The 21,922-nt window shown below is 41.4% G+C and overlaps 1 protein-coding gene and 1 long non-coding RNA gene across 2 annotated transcripts; one reads left to right on the top strand and one right to left on the bottom strand.

Moving 5' to 3' along the window:
- Nucleotides 1–183: 183 nt before the first annotated feature.
- Nucleotides 184–10,972, top strand: LOC134018378 (adenosine receptor A3-like). Its single transcript, XM_062458297.1, is given in 3 exon segments — nt 184–521; nt 8,525–9,003; nt 9,990–10,972. Coding segments are annotated over 3 exon segments (966 nt in total). The 3' UTR covers nt 10,139–10,972.
- A 2,967-nt stretch (nt 10,973–13,939) lies between these two features.
- Nucleotides 13,940–21,475, bottom strand: LOC134018379 (uncharacterized). The gene is made up of 3 exons (XR_009929931.1): nt 21,235–21,475; nt 20,570–21,075; nt 13,940–19,675 (listed from the first exon to the last, which is right to left on the bottom strand). It is a non-coding gene; the product is annotated as an uncharacterized LOC134018379 (long non-coding RNA).
- Nucleotides 21,476–21,922: the final 447 nt, after the last annotated feature.

Below are 21,922 nucleotides of genomic sequence, written 5' to 3'. Positions count from 1 at the left end.
TCCACTTACTTCCCACACTATTTCTGGCTTTGTGTGTGAGAGTGAGATAGTTAATGAGGTAAGTGTGGAGTTGGGGTTATGACAAACTGAGCTTTTGTTCAGATGCAAATAGACTTCTGCCAAGACATCACTGCCTTCATCAGAAGAATATTGCTTTATTGCGTTCTACTTCTCGTCCCAAGAATGGCGGAATGGGCTTGGGTTATCTACACTATCTTAGAGGTGTTGGTTGCCGTGGCATGTTGTCTAGGTAATGTGTTAGTAGTGTGTGCTGTGTGTGTCTGTGTCCGCAGCTCTCTCAAAGAGCCAACATTTTGCTTCCTGGTGTCACTGGCGGTGGCTGACTTCCTGGTGGGCATGGCTGCTGTGCCTCTTGCCGTGCTATTGGATGGTTGGGTGTGTTTGACCCCTGAACTATGCCTACTTCTCAGTTGTGTGGTGTTGGTGCTAACTCAGGCCTCTGTCCTGTCACTGCTGGCTATTGCTGTGGACCGCTACTTGCGTGTGCACACACCTCTCAGGTAAGATACCAGCGTATATACACATACTTTGTATTTTTAGGAATCCTAAGTCAAAATGTGACAGTACCCTGGGAACCCCCGTTCATTGTATTAGTGATAGCATAATGCCAGCAACAATATTTGAAGTGTTAGAGTATCATGTATCATGTTTTATTTTCTTGGTTATTAGTGTTGGCGCTGTATGACGTAAAGATCTTTTTTGGTGACAGTTTACGTAATGTACATGTACAGTGACACAAAGAATGACAATGATGAGAAATGTGTTCATTTAGCACATGTAAACCAACCCAAACTTATGAGTGGAATGCTGAAAGAAAGAACAAATACAAATATAGCTGCAAGCAGCAATGGCGGATTCCTCCAAACATTGCGAACCATTGAAAAATGTATATTCTTCACAAATTGTCACTGTATAGAAAAGTCCATGCTGCAGACTTACCAATGGGATACCAAATCTGAAATGCAATACCATCAAGATCCACAAGGGCCTTCGCTTCAAGCCAAGGAATGAGTGGGGGCTTGGTCAGCCCACACTCTCCTAAAATGTTGTGTTTGCGTCTCGCCAAGCTTGCGCGTGTGTCAAGGGAAAGGCTGAGTGTGTGAGAATGTGGAGCGCGCGCGCTGAGGAGCAAAGGGAGACTTTTCATTGGAAATATCCCTAGCAATTAGCCAAGCATGTATGTTTCAAATATTCACAATAAATCTATTTTTCATCTTACAGTCAACTTTTTCTGTCTTCATGAACTTGTGATTGTATCATAGTATCAGTTTTGCACCGGCGAATGTGTAAAGCATTATTTTAGCGTTAGAAATAAATTAGATTTCCTTTATTTCAATCATTTTTGAAGATATTAATTTGCCTTCTCACATGGGAACATGATGTAGTGTCTTCCACGTGACACACCAAGTTTGGTGTTGATATTTCAAAGATTTGCTGAGATTTGATCAAACTTCCTGTTTGGTTGCTTTGTTGACGATTTTGATTGGCTGTACCGGACAAACGGTTTTGAAATTAAAAAATCTGTTGAAGAATTCAGTGAGGGTTGCTCTGACGATGATACTTGCCAATTCAGCAGAAGATTGGACAAAAATTGTAGGAGAAGTAGCGAAAAAACGTGTTTCCTAAATCTTTATTGTACAGAAAAATCCAATATGGCGGCCGTTACAGGTTCTTGAGGCTTTTTTGTTCCTCATGAGAAATAAGGTATATCTAATGAATTTCAGAATTTTGGGACAAATGGGATGCAACTGGCATCACTTTGAAAATGGACAATTGGGGGGTGGCCGTAGCACCACCTATTGTCTCACATGGCCCATGTTTGGTATTACTAATGGTTACTAATGGTCTGCAGTTTCAACATGCCAAATTTCACCACTTTTTACGGTACTGGTCTAGGGGCTGCCATTGACTCCCATGGGAATAAGAGTGAGTGCAATAAGAAGGATGTGAAACTCAATACTCTGAGTTGGTGCATGTCAGTCTAGGCAGAGGTAGCCTTTTAGAGCTAGTATTATTAATAGTGGGGTCAAAACTGACATCAGTAGATTCTGCAACATAACCATGAGCACATTTACCTGTATCACACTTAGTGAACTTTCCAAAATTGTCAGCGAATCTAACTCCACAACCTCAGATATTGATCCTATACCCACAACATTCTTTAAGCGAGTGTTTGATAGTGTCTCAGGTCCGGTGCTAGAGATTATAAACACATCCCTTATAACTGGCGTCTTCACAGATGCCTTCAAAACAGCTGTTGTAAAGCCCCTATTAAAGAAACCCAAATTGGATAACAAATTGCAAAGTGCTGCAAATTACAGACCAATATCAAACCTTCCATTTATTAGTAAAGTACTGGAAAAGATAGTTTTAGTCCAATTAAATTATTTTCTTGAAGAAAATAACATCCTGGAAGTCTCGCAGTCAGGTTTCAGGAAATATCACAGTACTGAAACTGCTCTCACCAAAATAATTAGCGACCTCAGACTAAACTCTGATGCAAATAAAGTCTCTATCCTTATCCTGTTAGATCTCAGTGCAGCATTTGATACCATTGATCACGACATCCTAATCAATAGACTGGAAAAGCTTATTGGGTTCACGGATAGTGTATTGAGCTGGATGAAATCATATATCACAGGAAGGAAGTTTTATGTTAGTTTAGGAGACCATAGGTCCAAGAAACATGAGAACTGCTATGGGGTTGCTCAAAGAAGCTGCTTAGGTCCATTACTTTTTTCTCTTTATATGTTACCACTCGGCGACATAATCAGAGAACATAACATAGATTTCCATAGCTATGCGGATGACACACAACTATATATATCCACTGAACCCAACGATGCAACGGCCATCAATTCCATTACCAACTGCCTGTTGGCAATAAACAAATGGATGAATGATAACTTTCTTAAATTAAATGAAGACAAAACCGAAGTCCTACTATGTGGACCCAAATCCAAAAGAGAGATGCTTACTAAGAATCTAGGAGGCTTAACCCCCTGTCTTAAACCAGAGGTGACGAGTCTCGGTGTAATCCTGGACTCAGATTTGAATTTCAACTCTCACATTAATAAAGTGACCAAAACAGCTTTCTTTCACCTGAGGAATATAGCAAAGGTACGACCATTCATAAAGCAAAATGATGCAGAGAAGTTAATTCATGCTTTTATATCCAGCCGGCTGGACTACTGTAACGCACTTTTCACTGGTCTTCCCAAGAAAACCACTTAAAGACTACAGCTCATTCAAAATTCTGCAGCTAGATTATTAACCAAAACTAAAAGGAGAGAACACATTAGTCCTGTCCTAGCTACTTGACACTGGCTCCCCGTTACCTTCAGAATTGACTTTAAGGTCCTTTTCCTCACATACAAAGCTCTACACTGACAAGGACCTAGCTACATTGCTAACTCCCTTATAAACTACACACCAGCTAGAACACTGCGATCATCAAATGCAGGCCTATTAGAGGTCACCAGAAGCAGTCATAAGAAGATTGGTGATTCGGCCTTTGTCAATTACGCCCCAAAACTATGGAACAAATTACCCATAAATATTAGGGAAGCAAATACGCTAGACATTTTTAAAAGACAGCTTAAAACCTACCTTTTTACCGAAGCATTTAAGTAATTTTATCTCAGAAGGGTTTTACTACTTTTATTAGTTATATTATTGTTTTTATAATTTGCTATTTTAATTATTACTTTTATCACTTGTATTATCGTTTTTATTGATTTTATGTAAAGCACCTTGAGCTACAATTCTTGTATGAAATGTGCTATATAAATAAAGTCTTACTTACTTACTTTTAAACCTCTACAGCCACGCCCCAATTTTCCCATTTTCAAAGTGATGCCAGTTGCATCCCATTTGTCCCAAAATTCTGAAATTCATTAAATATGCCTTATTATGAGGAACAAAAAAGCCTCAAGAACCTATAACGGCCGCCATATTGGATTTTTCTGTATAATACTGATTAAGAAAACACGTTTTTTTGCTACTCCTCATTCAATTCTGGTCCAAACTTCCCCAGAATTGGCCCACATCATCGTCAGAGCAACCCTCACTGAATTCTTCAACAGATTTTTGATTTTCACAACCGTTTGTCTGGTACAGCCAATCAAATTTGGCAACAAAGCAACCAAACAGGAAGTTGGGTCAAATCTCAGCAAATCTTTAAGATATCAGGGCGGGCGGGCGGGCAGGCAAGGGCAGGCAAGGGCAGGGCAGGCCAGCTGAATGAAGCTGTCCAGCTAGAGAGGGATAGCCCAGCAAGGGGACTGTGATGCTCTCAGCATTCTCTGTTGTTGCTTTCAGCATCCTCTATTGAACTCTGTTGAGCAGGCCTCTGCATGACCCTCCAGACCTGTCAAAGTGAAGAAAGGATCCATGTCAGTTCAGTTGTGAAAAACAAAGCTTTTTCCATCTACACTTGACATAAACTACAGTTTTGACTGTGAAATGCAGTGGCATTACTTGAACTTGAATCCAAATGTGTTGACCTGATGGAGACCCATGCAAAGTCACTCAAAACACGGGTTCGATTCCAGGCTCTAAAGCTCTAAACTGGTCAATATATACACATCTGACAAAAGACCAGCTCGTGATTCTGAAACAGTGATTCTGACTGTCAGAGACCTTTAAATAGCCTGACTTACTGAAATTGGCAAAACTAGCCTGGCTAACTAGGTCGCTTTCTCAGGGCATATGACGAATGAAACAGGCTCGCCTTGAAAAATCAGATATACTGGCTATCTTTAGCAGGCCCTTGTCTACAAAAAGCAGTCCTCCCTGACGTTTTTGGAGTAGAATTGAGTGAAATACAAAATTGTTTACACACTGCCAGTGGGCGAGCCGAGCCTGACTCTGAGGCTAACGTCAAAACAATGTACAGTATCCTCGGGACGCAGTTTACTCCACTTGCAAGTTTTGCACAAATCACACAAAAAAACATCTGGCGTAAAGCACAATTCCCACATCTCTTGAAGGCTGCCCTGCTCGTCTTTTTTTGGTGTAGACCGAACTGTAAAATGGTGAACTTATGAACATGATGCGACCAAAACATGGCTGCCGCCTAAGCCTATGCGGTCTCCCTGGCGCATTATGGAGCTAAATCAGGGCCAAATGTTTCGTTAATTCGGAAAAAAAAATCTTTAGTTGAAAAACTAAAGCTTGACATTGAAAATGTAAGTTTTGGTCAAAAACTTGAAAAATAAAACCATGAATTCCAAGAAAAAATAAGTTTACCAATTTTATTTTCCAAGTTGAATAAAATTTTGATTAAAGTCTGGAATTATTTTGAAAAAATTATTAATTTTCATTTTTCACTTTTAGATTTTCACAGTTTCACATTTAATGTTTTCAGATTGGATTTTTTTTTTTTACGGCTTCAAATTTTTGGGGGGAGTTTCATTATTTATTTTTTTCAGTCAGAAGACTCGGCAGTTGGCATGGCGTCCGCTCCGCCAAGGCAACACGCTGGCGCCAGTGCACAGGTAAGACGTGAAAGATATTAGCCTTTTTGAATAGATACTTTGGGACATTATCCCCGCAGTGGAATTTTTTTGTCATTGACACATACCCTCAAAAAGGCTAATATCTTTCACATGTCTTAGCTGTGCGCTGGCGCCAGCGTGTTGCCTTGGCGGAGCGGACGCCATTCCAACTGCCGAGTCTTCTGCCTCTTTGTTAGGCTGTCACTCATAACTCCCGCCTCTGAGTTGAAGCCACGGCCCCTACGCAAAAACCTGAAATAAATAAATAAATTAATAAATTGGCATCCGTAAAAAAAAAAAAAAAAAATCTGAAAACATTAAATGTGAAACTATGTGAAAATCAAAATGTGAAAAATGAAAATTAATAATTTATTCAAAATAATTCCAGACTTTAATCGAAATTGTATTCAACTTGAAAAAAAAAATTGGTAAACCTATTTTTTCTTCGAATACATGGTTTTATTTTTCAAGTTTTTGACCAAAACTTACATTTTCAATGTCAAGCTTTAGTTTTCTAACTAAAGATTTTCTTTTCGAATTAACAAAACATTTGGCCCTGATTTAGCTCCATAGCGCATAGGCTTATCACAAAGACTTTTACAACCCACATCAAAATTCTGAGCCGACGGGTCTGTGGGGAATCGCTTGTTCTCCTAATAGCTGCCCTCCTCTACCTTTTTGATGAATTCGCCGAGATGCTAAATGATTCACTAATTACACAGAGGGAAAAAGCTAGCTACTTTTCGAGTTCGGTTTTCTGTCACTTCAAACTCACGATCTAAAGGTCTCAAAGTGCTCAAACCTTCACCATAATTCAAGAGTAGTGTACTTTCACAAACCCAATCATTGATTATATCTTAAAATGTGTAAAAATAGGACTTACCGAACGTGGCTGCCTCCAACACGGCTATCATGCGACTCCAGTTGAAAACAACAATGGCCGCCGAAAAAAAATTATATTCGTAATGGCGAGCTGCGATTGGAAGCTAAATGAAACAGGAGCTAAAAACCGAGGGTGGGGGCTTGGTCAGCACACAATTATCAGAAAGCATGTGTGTGTGTATCGCCATGCTCGCTCGTGTGTCAAGGGGCAGGATGAGTGTGCGTGCGCTGTGGAGCCAATCAATTGAATTCAATCATATATTGAAATATCAAGGTGAAATTGCATATGGTACTTCAGCATGATGTCAACTTGAAGGCACTAATGTTTGAAAAACCATCAATCAAAATTATATTTGATTTATTAACACAAAGATATTGTGGCAATGTGTACATTTACATAAATACACTTCTTTTGCCATTTTGTATTGCATTCCTTATTCAATTTGACCATATAGAAAGACATGTATTCTACAAATCTGTAACAAATTTCAAGTCGATTGGATCTATGGTTCATGAGGAGAAGGGTTTTTAAGGTTGTACCAAATTGGGACAGTACAGCAAAATCTATCATGGCGGACCATGATAGATGGGTCCTTGAGGATTTTTTGTTCCCCATGAGAAATAAGGCAAGTATACCAATTTTCAGCCATTTTGGAGAAATGGGGCGCTGGGGAAATCACGTAGACTTTGGGCGTGGCTTATAGCGCCACCTATGGACATACATGGGCCACTAGCTGGGAGTAGTGAGTGACCTGTTGTATCATTGGGCCAAATTGGAAAAAATTGGGTCGAGGACTTTTTGAGCTATTGAGCCATTTAGCGGAGAAGAGGAAAAATAATAATAATAGGAATACTAACAAAAACAATAGGTTCCTTCCTACCGGAGGAACCCTAATAATAAGAATACTAACAAAAACAATAGGTTCCCTCCCACCAGAGGAACCCTAATAATAAGAATACTAACAAAAACAATAGGTTTCCTCTTACTGGAGGAACCCTTATAAGAATACTAACAAAAACAATAGGTTTCCTCCTACCGGAGGAACCCTAATAATAAGAATACTAACAAAAATAGGTTTCCTCCTATCGGAGGAACCCTAAAAATCTAATTTACATAAAAACTCAGTAATAATCCCTAAAGGTGTAGGCCTACTGGCCGTTGTTTACAGTCAGTGCTGGGGAGTAACGGAATACATGTACCAGCGTTAAGTATTCATAATACAAATTATGAGTAACTGTATTCCGTTACAACTACAATTTAAATAGTTGGTATTTAGAATACAGTGACATTGTTGAAATCAATGGATTACAGTATGATACTTATTTGTTTCACAAGTTTATTCACTCTCTAAATAAATTAAGGCAACTCCATGCATTTACCAGAACTTCTATCTGGTGGTTTCTACACTGTACGAACACAACTACATTTATCGCTCCCATGTCATTGCCTCTCGTTCTTTCCTTCTGCAATGGCCATCACATGCACGGGGGATGCAAACTCTCGTACCATGGTTGGACAAAGCATGCCTCTCATCCACTCTCAAGTAGTTATTAAGAGACACGTACGAGGGTTCTCCTTACGAGCATGTTCGGGAAACGCACGTAAGAAATAACGATGGTTCGTTATTTTGCTAGTAGAGAACCCTCGTAACAACTAAGATCCATCATTATCGGGAAACGCAGTTTAGTAAACAGGATTTTATGGCCGCATTCCTGCCCTTTAAAATGCAATTCAATGTGGAAGTAATCCAAGTAATCCAAGTATTCAGAATACATTACTCAGATTGAGTAACGTAACACGCTACAAAATATTGTAAATTTTTGGGCATGCATTCTGTAACAAAATACGTTTTGAAAGTATCCTTCCCAACACTGTTTACAGTCAAACACTACTCTCATGTGCCGCTTCTCCAGACACAACCACTCCCTGTGCCGCCTACTCGAATGGCACATTTTACAGAATCTCTGCAAGCTGCACCTAAGGTGACAGGAAAAACATCAAATGGCCAGAGCATTAGCCATTAGATAGCTACGTGACGACCATTTAGCAGCAGCATGGTTGGGCCCCATGTCTCTACGTTTCTCTCACTCTCTGTACACAGTTTTTGTTTTGTTTTTTTCAGGTACTAGGACTTGGCCACTCAGAGGAGTTTGTCGGTCGCCGTAATCCTCTGCTGGGTCATATCATGCCTGCTAGGTTTCGCTCCTCTGTTTGTCTGGAACAACTACAGCAACCTGGCAACCCTCAACAACACAACCACCACCTCCTCTTCCCTTGACACCTCCTTCCCCCTCCCACACTGCACCTTTCTATCTGTTGTCTCCCTCCCATTCATGGTTTACTTCAACTTCCTGGGTTGTGTTCTGGTGCCCCTGCTGGTCATGACCCTGCTCTACGCCCGTCTCTTCTGGTACCTCCAGGGCCGTCTGCGAAACAGTCTGCCCCAGGCTCGGGCCTCCTTGCTCAGGGAGAGGAGGCTGGCTAGCTCCTTGGCACTGGTGCTGGTCCTCTTTGCTGGCTGCTGGATGCCACTGCACATAATGAACTGTGCTCTTCTGATACGGGGTCCTGAGGCTGTCCCAAAGGAGGCGTTGTATGCAGGCAGGTCTGATTCTCCTTGAATCAGGTTGGCTGTGTTTGGATGTAGCTAAGTACATTATTAAGCCTAACTGCATAATTTGGTAGTCTAATTACATAACGCATTTTTAAGAGTTATTAAATAACATTTTAAAGAAAATAGTATCCTTTAAATCAGGGGTGTCAAACATCGGATCCGGCCCGCCAGGGCGTCCATCTCGGCCCGTCTGATGTCTTTGCTAAGTTTGTAAATTGCAGAAAGACATAAATCGCAAGTAACTGCTATTCCAAATCCAAATGTCTATTAAGAATATGCAGGTTTATGAGTACAAACGTTTTGTAATTTTTTTAATCGATCCAGTATTTGCTTCAAAAACAGCGTAAAGTAACTGCAAGTAACTGCTATTCCAAATCCAAATGTCTATTAAGAATATGCAGGTTTATGAGTACAAACGTTTTGTAATTTTTTTAATCGATCCAGTATTTGCTTCAAAAACAGCGTAAATGCGATGTCTGCTCCGGAGGCAGAAGCGCTCATTGCCACAGGCAGCATTTGACGTCAAACGGGTCACAAAGCAAGGGAATCAGCAGAGGAGAGCCCAGGCAGCTAAACAGTGGGCTGATGTCTGAGTTTTTGGTCATTATGTTTCTAGTTTGTTGTAGAAAGACCTTAAAATAGGGTTTATCATCCAAAACCTTCACCAAGGATTTAAACATCAAGAAATATTGTTGTTATGTATGCATTATTATGCCATGATTTTACTGGTCTGGCAAACTTGAGATCAAAGTGGGCAGTATGTGGCCTCTTACCTAAAATGAGTTTGACACCGCTGCTTTAAATGAAAGACCGTAATTGTATTTCAAGTATATATAATATTAAGTACATATAATTTTGTTTATATATAAATACTTTTGAAAGAATAAGAAAAATGCTTAAGTACTCTGAAGTGTTCATTATAATGATAACTAAAGTATCGTGTCACAAGTACAGTATACTATATGTTCCACAGGTATCCTGTTGTCCCATGCTAACTCGGCAGTCAATCCGGTGGTCTATGCTTATCGCATCCCCAAGATCCAGCAGGCCTACCACCAAATATGGAGATGGTGTGTGCAGGGGGCGGGCTGTTGCTATAGGGAAGAGAGTGGTAATATGTAATTGACAGGGAGTGGAGCCAATCGCAACGCAGTGTATGTTTCAGGAGCAAGAACCACACCCTGAAAACCCAAATGGGGAGTATATGTTGGGATGTTATCCTTTTGGGACTTTTTTGGATATTTAGCTTTCCAGCCAAGCCAATTTAATTAATGATTGTATATTTTTATAGTCAGTCATAATTTTGGGGGGAATTTCTGAATATGTTTGAGCTGTTCCACTTATTTTGACCTCTCCATTACTTTTCCTTTGTCACAAATCCTACCTGTCACTTCTCTATCCAAGTTTTTTTCTCCATGGCTCCACTAGAGGGTGGTAACTACTAAGAGACAAAATTTTGTTGGTCGTCTCTTTCAATTAACATCTTGCCACCATGTGATCAGTGGTTCATGATTTGATAGAATCAGATGCATTTTCACTTCAAAGAATGAGATGCTTCACATACTTCAGAATTCAGCGATTTATTCTTTATGTGTATTTTTACCTGATAAATGTCAAAACAACATTGATGCTTACATGTGCGTACACAGAATTGTTTGTGACATAACTTTTTAAAACTAATGTCCTTGCCCACTTTTGAAAAAATAATATGTCATTGTTTATATAATAATTAATGACAAGCACAATGACAAGCTCTTTCGAGAGCAGCACATAAGATTGGACAGGCAGTTGTGGAACATCTATTTGTAAACGTGTCAGTGTTCATACTGTATATCCACATGTGTGAATGTGTCTTATCAACAACAACAAAATATGAAAGTGAACTTTACAATAAACCGCTGTTTGGAAGAATCAACATCCTACCGGTATCATCTTTATTTTTAAACGCAAGGAAAGCAGAGCACTTGGATGGAAGCTAGTGAGGTCCTCAGGGAAGGCAATAGACTGTATAGTTATCGCCTGAGACGGGGTGCCATCCCTCCCACCAAACTATACAACCTACTACCTCAACCTGAGACTACCCAATCTCTAAAAGTTACAAAATACATAATACTGTTAATGTTTGGTTGCTGACCAAAGTGAAACTTTCCCAGAAAGTCTGTTTGGATCCAACCCTGCATGATGGATCAGATGAATGGCCTTTCCATCAAGTAAAGGTAGTTGATTGTTGGCTGACTCAGCTGTCACCTTAGGAAAGACAGTAGATTGTATAGTTATCTCAGAGGGAGGTTGCACGCCTCCACAACTATTCAATCTACTACCTCAGCCCCAAGGACAGCAGCACCAGGCAGCAGCCATGATGTCAGATAACACACATACAGCTATTATACCTGTATAGAGAGGGAGATAAACAGAGAGAGACTGTTAGTTAGCTCAGTCTAGTTCACCAGTGTCATACATGAAACAAACGTATGAGACCAAACATATTGTCCAGAGGTAAGCAGAACTGACACTGGCTTGTTGTGGTTTGTTTTTGAGGTTAGCAGATTGTTTGATTTACGGATACAGTATTGTGTTCCCAGATACAGACCCCCTGCTTAGAGGAGTGTAATGTGGTATTTTACAAGGTCTCCCCTTTCTTTCTACTGAGCCTTCGTTTGGATCGGTTTCTGGAATTGGTTCAAAATCAGGACTTAAGCGCTTAGCAACTGTGGTCTTCGACTGCCAAAAATTTTGAAATGTTTAACACCTTGATACGATGGAGGATAACCCTGAAAGAGACGTACTTACACATTGTCATGTCTTATGTAAATCTGTCAGAGAAACCATGTAACAAGTATAGATAAACTACACGTAAAAAACACCAAAAGAAATAGGAAACTGAAATGTCAGGCAGATACCGAAGAGGGAAAGGGCTGAAGTGTGAAAGCCCAAGGAATAACTCACTGGCTTCCCGAGACTCTGGCATGTGATCGAGAGACGGAGGGAGGGAAAAAAGCTACTCGACAGTGCCAGTAATTTGTTTCCGTTTTAGCCAAAAAATCTGAGCTCATTCCAGCAGGCTGGCCCTTTGCATGCTGCTGTTTTCTCAGATGGTGGTACACACACAGGTGCCTGAAAATATGGCTGCTACCAGCTGCCTTCGATTGAACACAAAGCATGGATACTGCTCCACAAACAAAACAAGAAAACAAAATGGCCTCTTTCGCGTCGGCCATTTTAGGTCTGTTGCTAAACAATTGTGTTACACATGAACCTGTTTGTTTTTTATTGCACCTACTCTAACCAGCGGTCCTTTTTCTGTCTTCTAAAGACAGCAATTGGGACACAATGTTCGAATGGATAGAGAAAAACTGAGAATGAATGGCAGGCAAAAACTTAAAGTATGCTCATCAAAATGGCAGAGACGTCTTTGGCCAAATTCAGGAAAACAAATGACGCAGTATCCCTGACTGGATACATGACACCTAAATAAAGAATACATAAATGTTACGTATTTATATTACTTTAGTTTAATAAATTGTCTCTGTGCCACTTGTACATGCCCTTACAAAAAAGAAGTTTATTAAAGTATACTATTAGTATACAAAAAAAAAGGATAGTACACTTTTAGTTCACTTTTGATATACTTTTAAGAAGTAAACTTAGAAAATAGTTCACTTTTGATATACTTTTAAGAAGTATACTTTGAAAATAGTTCACTTTTGATATACTTTTAAGAAGTATACTTTGAAAAAGTATACTTATATATTTGAAAAGTAAGTACGTTACAGGTTAATTTTTTTAGATCCATCTTGTATATTCTAATTATTCATGTCCAGGAAAATCTATAATGCATTGCACATTGAATCTTTTTGGTACTGAAGCTGTAACCTTAATTACTGCCAAAACATTTTGAAGCCCTATACTCTGATACTAATAATTATAAATTTGGAGTATTAATCGAAAAAACGAAAAAGGTACTTGAGAAAGAAGCCGACAGAAGGGTTGCATTATGCATTTGAAGGTTATTTTTTACATTTAGTCATTTAGCAGACGCTCTTATCCAGAGCGACTTACAGTAAGTACAGGGACATTCCCCCGAGGCAAGTAGGGTGAAGTGCCTTGCCCAAGGACACAACGTCAGTTGGCATGACCGGGAATCGAACTGGCAACCTTCGGATTACTAGCCCGATTCCCTCACCGCTCAGCCAACAGACTCCCTTTTAGGTTATACTGTCAAACTGATTGAAGAACAAAATAACGACGTGAACACATTCTGGCTGGCCAATTCCCATGATGCAAGGTGGTAAATAGTGTTAAAATTTGCTGCTAAGTTTGCAGTTTGTTCCAAATACAAATGTAACTTCATGAATTTCGTTTTTTAAATGTGTATGCTTAGAATGTAGTGTTTTGTTGCGTGGTAATTGTCATTGTTGTGAAGAGCTGGATTCTTACAACGTTAATGCATATGCAGTAAATAGCTTCTTTTAGTTAAGAATCTGCAGTGTGACTCGAGGGGCCGCATTCTCGTCAAGTGACGCAAGATCAGCGGCGTTTGAGGGGCCCCTAAACATTTAAATATATTAGTAAATCATAGTAAATGGACATTTTTAAGTTTACTTCTTGAAGTACTTACATTAATTGAAAGTGCACTTGAAAGTATTGCAAAGTATACTTTGAGTTACTTTAGGAAGTATACTTCATGAACTTGCACTACACAGGCTACTTTACAGTATTCAAAAGTAAACTTCAAATACACTATAAGTTTACTTTAAAGTATACTAAATTACCTAAAAAGTGGGCCAATTCAGTTTACTTAGTACAAAAATAGTATTTAAATAAGTACACTGCTAGTATACTTACCATGATAATAGTATACTTTTTTATACTAAGTATACTTACAAAATAAACTTGAAGTATACTTCTTTTTTGTAAGTGCACATAGGTTGTATTCAGTACAATATATATGTAGAAAATAAAAAATAGAACCAAATTCTGTTCTAGTCTAGGAAGATCATGATAAAATTCCAAAAGCCACTTCAGATTCAAATTTCCTGAAAACTGAACACAACACTGATGATTCTATGATGGCTCTTTTGAGATACTAGCTTAATTGGAAGCAAGGCAAGCAGGCACAAGAGGGGCATCTGCAAGTATCTCCCCTGGCACAGCAGCGGAAGGGGTTAACGGGTGGCAGCCTAGATGCCAGGCCTGGGGGTGGGGAGTGAGGGCAGACATAGTGAAGGAGGGGTGCGTCGGGGTTGGAACCCACTTTGCATAAATTAGTATGGGAGCCAGGGCCCCCGGAGATGGCGACCAGCCCCTCATTAGCATGCAGAGGACCTCTCCAGTCTGATTGCACCAGACAGACAGACAGGTGTAACGTTGGCACTGAGCCCAACTCTGCCACCATAGGACTGGCCAAATCTACACACGCACACATACAACATGTTTGGTTGCCAAGAACTCTCAATCAATAGTAGAGATAGATATTGTCTGGAAGGCGGAGAAAGAGACACAGTGAAATGCAGTGAGGTTGTGAAAAGGGCAGACCAGAAAGCTACTTGGCTTAGTGGAAGTTGCAAGCATAGCAACGCTCTGCAAATAAGAGGGCTTTTGGGTTACAGTTTAGCAGTGTGGTAGTGGATACAAAATGTTAATGAATCATCAATGTTTTTGCAATTTTAGAGAGAGAGGGGAAAACTTGATCCAACTGTACCTCAAACTTCAACACGCAAGTTATTTACACAGGCCAACAGTTGTCATTCTGACTTGACTGTCTATTGTCACTTGTCTTTACCAGATTTGGTCTGATTCCAAACACTGAAGCCATATTCTCTAATTCCATGAACACCAGACGTGGACAGTCATGTGGGGACCATTAGATTCTGGCCTTCGCCTCTGGCTATCAGCTTTGTCTGTGAAACAGGGCACACACAAATTTGACATGAGCCAGTAGAGCAGCTGCATTTAGGAGTTGATTCTATTTGCTAAAAGTTCAAAACCAAGCCAAAAGTCTGGTCCATATAGTTGGTCTAATTTAATCTCTCTATGATACATATGTTCAAATAGTCTGTTTTCTATGTCATGCAATGATTGAATAACAGCATTTGAAAGGCCTAAAAACCTAATGTTGTGTCCTCTTTTGGCCCCTGATATCTTGCTTCCGTCATGGGCTAATCAGGAAATGTTTCTCTGTGGTTGATTTCCTGGTCTAGTAGATGCTAACCCAGCCAAGGAAGACGAGATCACGCTCCAAAACTACTGCCCTATCAGCAATGTGAAACTGGGTTCACATTTCATTCTGTATAACACTCTCCTAACTCTCTCATACGATACAGTGTAAATGTGTATTTCTGACAGCACTTTGTTGTAATATAGGCCTTGCCCATAAGTAATTTGACAATGTGTAAACTAACTTGTGTTTAATGCTGTCATTTTAATTTTGTGGAATAGCCTTGTTACTTTTAAAGCAGCATAAGGTGATATAGAATGTCACTAGTTGCCTGTGTTATTATAATGCTTTACACTTTTTATTCATTGACATGCAATGCCAGGTCTGTGTTCAAAGAATAGATAGTTGTAGAAAACAGAGCTATGTGTGAAAACACAAAAACCTTTTAAACAGAAAAAAACTGACGACAACTGTGCAAGTGCAAACAGTGAACTACGATGTGAATGGAAGTAAATGGAGACCCCTGACTATACCAAGATGTGCGTCAAGGACTCCAAAGCAAACAGAACACAGAAAACCCAAGCAGTTTTGAAAGCCAAGTCACTGGCAGTGTTTAAAATTGTAGAGAGGGATTGTCATCATCAAACACAGCACCCTCTTTCTGTTCATCTGACATAAAATGGCTACCTTATTCTGGCAAAGAGGTAACTCTCTCTGTCAAGCTGTTGGAAGTCTTGAAAACGCGACAAGTCATTCTTTCTTTCTTGCCTTATCCCGGGAAAAGATAATCTAAGGCTTTCACTGAAACAATACAGTAGGCCTTTGCTCTCTCTCTCCTGCAGTCGCAAGGACGCAAGAGTCATCAGATTTACTCCTCAGCCAATCCAGGAGACATAAACACATTAATCAATTAGCAAATCCTGCCAACACCTCCGCCAAGAACCCCCACGCAAAAAGAAGTAACATATTTGAAGGAGAGACAGGCGAAATACCTAAAGAATCGACGGGTCTGTCCACAAGGCAAGATGAATGCTTTGGTACGGCTTCTTGTGGTTTTTCTCTCTCTCTCTCTCTCTCTCTCTCTCTCTCTCTCTCTCTCTCTCTCTCTCTCTCTCTCTCTCTCTCTCTCTCTCTCTCTCTCTCTCTCTCTCTCTCTCTCTCTCTCTCTCTCTCTCTCTCTCTCTCTCTCTCTCTCTCTCTCTCTCTCTCTCTCTCTCTCTCTCTCTCTCTCTCTCTCTCTCTCTCTCTGCCCAGTGCCAAGTAATGGGCAGCTTCTGTGTGCCAGCCAGAATTTAAATGAGGCAATGAAGGAGGTGGCAAATGTGAGGGGGTGGGGGCTTGGTGGTGGCAGGCATAGGGAGTTAGGGGTAGAATGCCCCACAATCAATGGCATGATGACGAATACGACACTAGTAGAAATAACTTCTAGCAAACAATGATTTTAATGCAAGGGTAAGCTCCAGCCCCCCCACTTTAACTGGTGACTGATATTGTCTGTCTCTTACAGGAGTCAACATGGGGAGCCAGGGAGTGTTCGTTTGTTATTGTTATGCCAGCTTTTCCATGCCCATTCCCAGAAGAATGCCTTTTTATGAATTACAGACTGATGGGGGGGGGATAGTATGTGTGTCTGGGAGGGTGAGGGTAGGAAGCTTGCGCTCCACATCAACACACACACTAGGTACTATACTGAGCTGAGCAAAACACCAGGTGACACCAGGATGTGATAAATGTGAGCAGGGCAGAGACTGAGCATTTAAATTCTCAAAATTGTGCAATGTAACCTATCTTAACTTACATTTAGCAGACACTCTTATCCAGAGTGAATTACAGTAAGTACAGGGACATTCCCCCAAGGCAAGTAGGGTGGCGAGGGAAGCAGGGTAGTAATCAGAAGGTTGCCAGTTCGATTCCCCGGCCGTGCCAAATGACGTTGTGTCCTTGGGCAAGGCACTTCACCCTACTTGCCTCGAGGGGAATGTCCCTGTACTTACTGTAAGTCGCTCTGGATAAGAGCGTCTGCTAAATGACTAAATGTAAATGTAATGTAAATGTAAATTTGACACGGCCAGGATTCGAACTGGCAACCTTCAGATTACTAGCCCAATTCCCTAACCGCTCAGCCACCTGACTCCCTGAATTTAGTTCTCAGATTCTGTTGGCTCTATTCCAACCCCACCCCCCTACTCCCAGTTGTTTCCTCTATTTCTCGCTAGTCGTCCCCCATTTCCCCTTTGTGCTCTTAGTTCTTAGTTGCTCTGACAAACACGCACACACACACACACATGCATTCAAACATCCTGAAATGCACTGACACACCCGACCACAAATGTGTGTGTTTCCCCCCCAAAATTAACACAGATATGAACATCTGTAGTTTTGAAGGCTATATGGGTGAACATACTCGAGTTAAGCATACTCGTGTCCTGTGTTAGCCGAGGCACTTCCTGTTGCTTTTCCTTGGCCGTGGCCATAGAGAAAATATATCGACCAATCAGCCGAGTGGTGGCTGAAAGCAGGAAGTGAGCCAGGCTGCCTCTAGGAGTGAAAAAAACATCAGCATTATGAGGCAACATGAGAAGTTCATCTGAGGATAGGAGAAGGCGGAGAAAAATGCTCTCCGCACCACGCCTCTCTCTATTTCTTTTTTTCTTCATTCTCCTTCTCTCTCAGTGTCTCTGTCGATTTCTCTCATCATGTTCCCTTTTCCCATTCCTTCTTTCTCTGTGAAAGAAACACATTGCCACACACACAGTATCTTACTGTCATACTGTTTAGGTCCGAATCCCTGCTACCTTGGGTTAATGCCGAATGATGGAAGATTGTTTTTGCGTTAAAGAGGGATGCGTATTTAGTTTTGTTGGCGCTATGAGTGACTTGATGAGTGTAACAAACAAATCTTCTTGATATCCCAACACGTGGCATTGAGTCGCCATTTTAACAACACCCTATTTTAGGTAATGTACTCTAGATTGTTCCATGCAGTCAAGTTATCTGATCGTTAATGGATACACAAAAGTTCAACTCCACTCCCAGAGTGTATTTATTTATCTTGCCTTTTTCGTTTAATTTGCATCAAACATTTCGTCTTTTGTTGTTTAGAGTCACTCAATGTTGAGTAGCACATGCAAGAGGAAAGCAATCCTTTGAGCTTTGAATGTAAAAAATTATCGCATAATACAAATACATTTTTAATAGTAAATATACTTTCTATAGAAAGCACAGCCTATTGCAACTTGTGAAAAAGAAGGAGCACCCAAGTTTAATAAAAAAAATCTTACATAATTTGTAGTAAATCCACTATTCTGAATAACAGATGACTCTTCAGCCTAACATGACACACCCTATAGATGGAAACAGAATGTGAATGTGTCCTGCCTTTGTTTGCCAAGTAATATGAATATTGGTGCCCAATGTCAATCGTGTCACATGCCAGCCATCTGTCAGACTGATGTGTAATAGCTCAACTGCAGCCAGTTACTGTTGTTTTGTTCTGCATCACCATGAGAGAAGTGTCTTATCAGGATGCTAGCATGTCTGACATACTGACAAAGTTTTGTTCCTGTCTGGGTTTCCTGTTATGAAGAAACACCCACGCAAATAGTACAGTTCAGCAGACACTGTAAAACAGCTTTCATGCCGCAGTACGCCCTTTGCATGTATGCACATCCCCACACACAGTCACCAAATAACAGGGTTTCATGGTAGGGGGCATGAGAAACACAACAGTGTTTAGCGAAAGTTAAGAAAGGTAAATATTTCCCTGCTGTTACCCATCGTGACTACCTGTGGCAATAAGACTGCTGTATGTGTGTGTCTGTCTCTTTTATCACAGCTACTTTAATAACTGTGACACTTTAATTTAAGTACAAATGGTGTTCAAACTTACTTAATTTTACATACATTTTCTCCACATTCACATGCACACTCTTACATTCACAACCCTTTTGCACTCATAGAGACTCACTTATGCCATGTGTTCCACACTCAGGTACATGGCCACTTGTATTCCATCAGTACCATGAGACACCTGCTCTGTCCAGCACTTCCCACAGGCAAGATTGTTTATTGGTCTGTCAAAGCCTGCTTGTCTCTCCATAGCAGACAGGGAGGAGAGAGATGAGAAATCATGGAGGCAAGCCTAATCCAGTGTACAGAAAACCTTTCACAAAAATTTGAAAACAAAGATGGCGGAGCGCTGAATGCAGCGTGGCATCCGCAAGGTTCAAATGAGGAGTAATGACAAGAGTGGAGGGAGAGGAGACAGGAACTAAGAGAACAAGCATGAAAAGGAGAGAAATAAGGCAAGAGGAAGTTGAGAAAGAGGAGTTTAAGGATAAAAAAGGAGAAATACCTGGACATCGTTTCTGTGGCGACGACTGGCAGGGCCGAAGAGAGGGAAAACTGGAGGAGAAGAGGCCTGTTATGGCGGGAAGAAGGGAGTGCAGAAATGGAGTGCACACCCTCTCAATGCTACGCCCCCTTCCCACAATCCCCTCCTTCTGGCGTGACAACGTACGTCCATGCAGGGGGTGACAGAAGGGCGCACGCAGACATACACACACACAAACAGAAAGATTATCACAAAGCTCTAAAACACTCCGGGGCAGTGGACTAAATTATAGAAACACACACGGCATAAACGGCATTGTATATATATTATCATAACATACACTCCAAATAACACACATTCGGTTTGCCAGCCTGCAGAATCGCCCTCTGCTCTGCTCTCTCCTTGCTCAGCCTGCCCACTTTGGCATCCCTGCCAAGTGGGAGGGAGATGGAGGGAGAGAGGGGGAGGAGAGACACAGAAAGAGGAAGGGAGGGACACAGAAAGAGAGAGAGATAGCAAAAGAGAGGAGGGGACAGAAAGCGATGGGAAGGTGAGGAGGTGGGGGAAGGGGTGGGGCATATGGTGAGAGAGAGAAAAAGAGAGAGCGAAAGCATATGTGAAAAGTTTACTTGTTCCGAACAGATAGACAGAGAGAAAGTGCAGACAGACAGAAATGAGAGAGAAATAGGAGAGACAGACAGACGGGAGAGAAAGAGAGAGCCTTGTAATAAACTGCTAGAGAACAGCTGGGTGTGCTCTGGGACTGCAGGGGTTTGGGTGTTAATCATCTAACCTGCAAAACACACAGACACACCCTTGTCTCAGCAGTACCACAGACGGCCAGGGTCATTGGGTTGAGGTGAAAAATACTGTGCAGTACTGGCACACTGCAGAAATGTAAGCTCTGCCAAGCCATAAGCATGTTAACCTAACTCCTATTCAAAATGTGGAATTCCAGACGACCGCCATTTTGTCACTAAGTTGACATAAGAAAGAGAGATAGAGAGACAGATAAAGAGATAGAGGGAGAGGATATCCTATCCCAGAGATTTACTGTACTTACGCTATTTGGACGAGAGTTTTGTACTACTTCTTTCTTCCTCCTTCCACTCCTCTCTCACTTCATCCAGGGATAATATCAGAACCCCTGAGAGGTGGTGGTAGGAGGGGGGGGGGCTCGATAGGCTAAATTAACCAACGAAGAGAGGGAAGCGGACGTGGGGGAGGGAGGTGAGTGGGAGGGAGGGGGGTACGTCTCTGAGAATGTCACAAATGTTTTTGTCGGCCTTTTGGCAGAATTCCCAGGTCTCTGTGCTCCCATTGCTCCTCAGGAGGGTTTTAGCACATGGACTCAGCCGAACTCCTCCCCAACTCAAAGCCCAGAAAACTGACAAAACTGAGCGCAAAACACTATCCAGAACAGGCATCTTCCTGCTTCTTCATCCGGACTCAGCCCTGAACCAATCAGAGCAGTCCTCAGAGCTGTTGGAAGCTGCCCTTGGCCAATTGAGCGTTGTCGTGGGTTGTTCTAATTCTTGCTATGCTTGGTAGGCTTTCCATGCCATCATCCTTGTTGAATCAAACATATTCGAATGTCAAAAGAACAGGATAAACGTCTGTTATCCATGACTGTTAGTGGCATCCTTTTTTGTGCCGCAGGTAAATAACAGTCACACACATACACACACAGAAAATCAAGCAGGGGTCTCCTGGCCACAAAACACTCACCATAGGTATCAAACAGACCATAATACTCCAGCTTCGCTGTGCCAAAAAAACTCCCCTCAATTCTGTTCTTGTAGACAGTGCAAAGGACACAGACACTCTTGCAAACACTATTTACGCACACACACATCTACACTGAGATAAGTGTGAATCCAGTTCCTCCATGTAATTCTGTCCTCGGTTCAGACACTGTGTGACGTCACCTCCTTTTGTTGTTTATGCATTTATTTCTCTCCTCAGCTGAACTCGCTGAACCGTACCCCTCCCCCCCCCCACCACACACCTACCTTTGCCTTTCTCTCTCCTCTCAACGCTCACCCCTCCCAAACCAGAGTGCAAGTACATTAAACTATCCAACAAAAGACACGTTTGTGTGTGTGAGAGACAGAGAGAGCCGGTAGGAGAAAGAGTAAGAACAGTAGAAGCTAGAAAGGCATTATGCTTTCCTCTCTTATGCTTTTTCTTTCTCTCTCTCTCTCCCTCTCTTCTTTTCTCTATTTTTTTCTTTTATTTCTGGGATCACTGTCCTCGAGTCTCTTTTCTTCCTTGGCTTGTGAAAGTTTCAGCTGCACGGCATGGACAGCCTCCTCTGGCAGCAGCCCAAATTCGCTGCCACTGTTGAAGCAAGGGAGAGAGAGAGGGGGGGGGAGAAAGAGAGACATAAGGGGAAGGAAGACAAAAGGGGAGGGTT

The sequence above is a fragment of the Osmerus eperlanus genome, chromosome 4 (genome assembly GCF_963692335.1).
Source record: "Osmerus eperlanus chromosome 4, fOsmEpe2.1, whole genome shotgun sequence".
Taxonomy (NCBI): domain Eukaryota; kingdom Metazoa; phylum Chordata; class Actinopteri; order Osmeriformes; family Osmeridae; genus Osmerus; species Osmerus eperlanus.
Note: the sequence above shows the minus strand (reverse complement) of the source record. Positions and strands in the feature narration are given on the sequence as shown.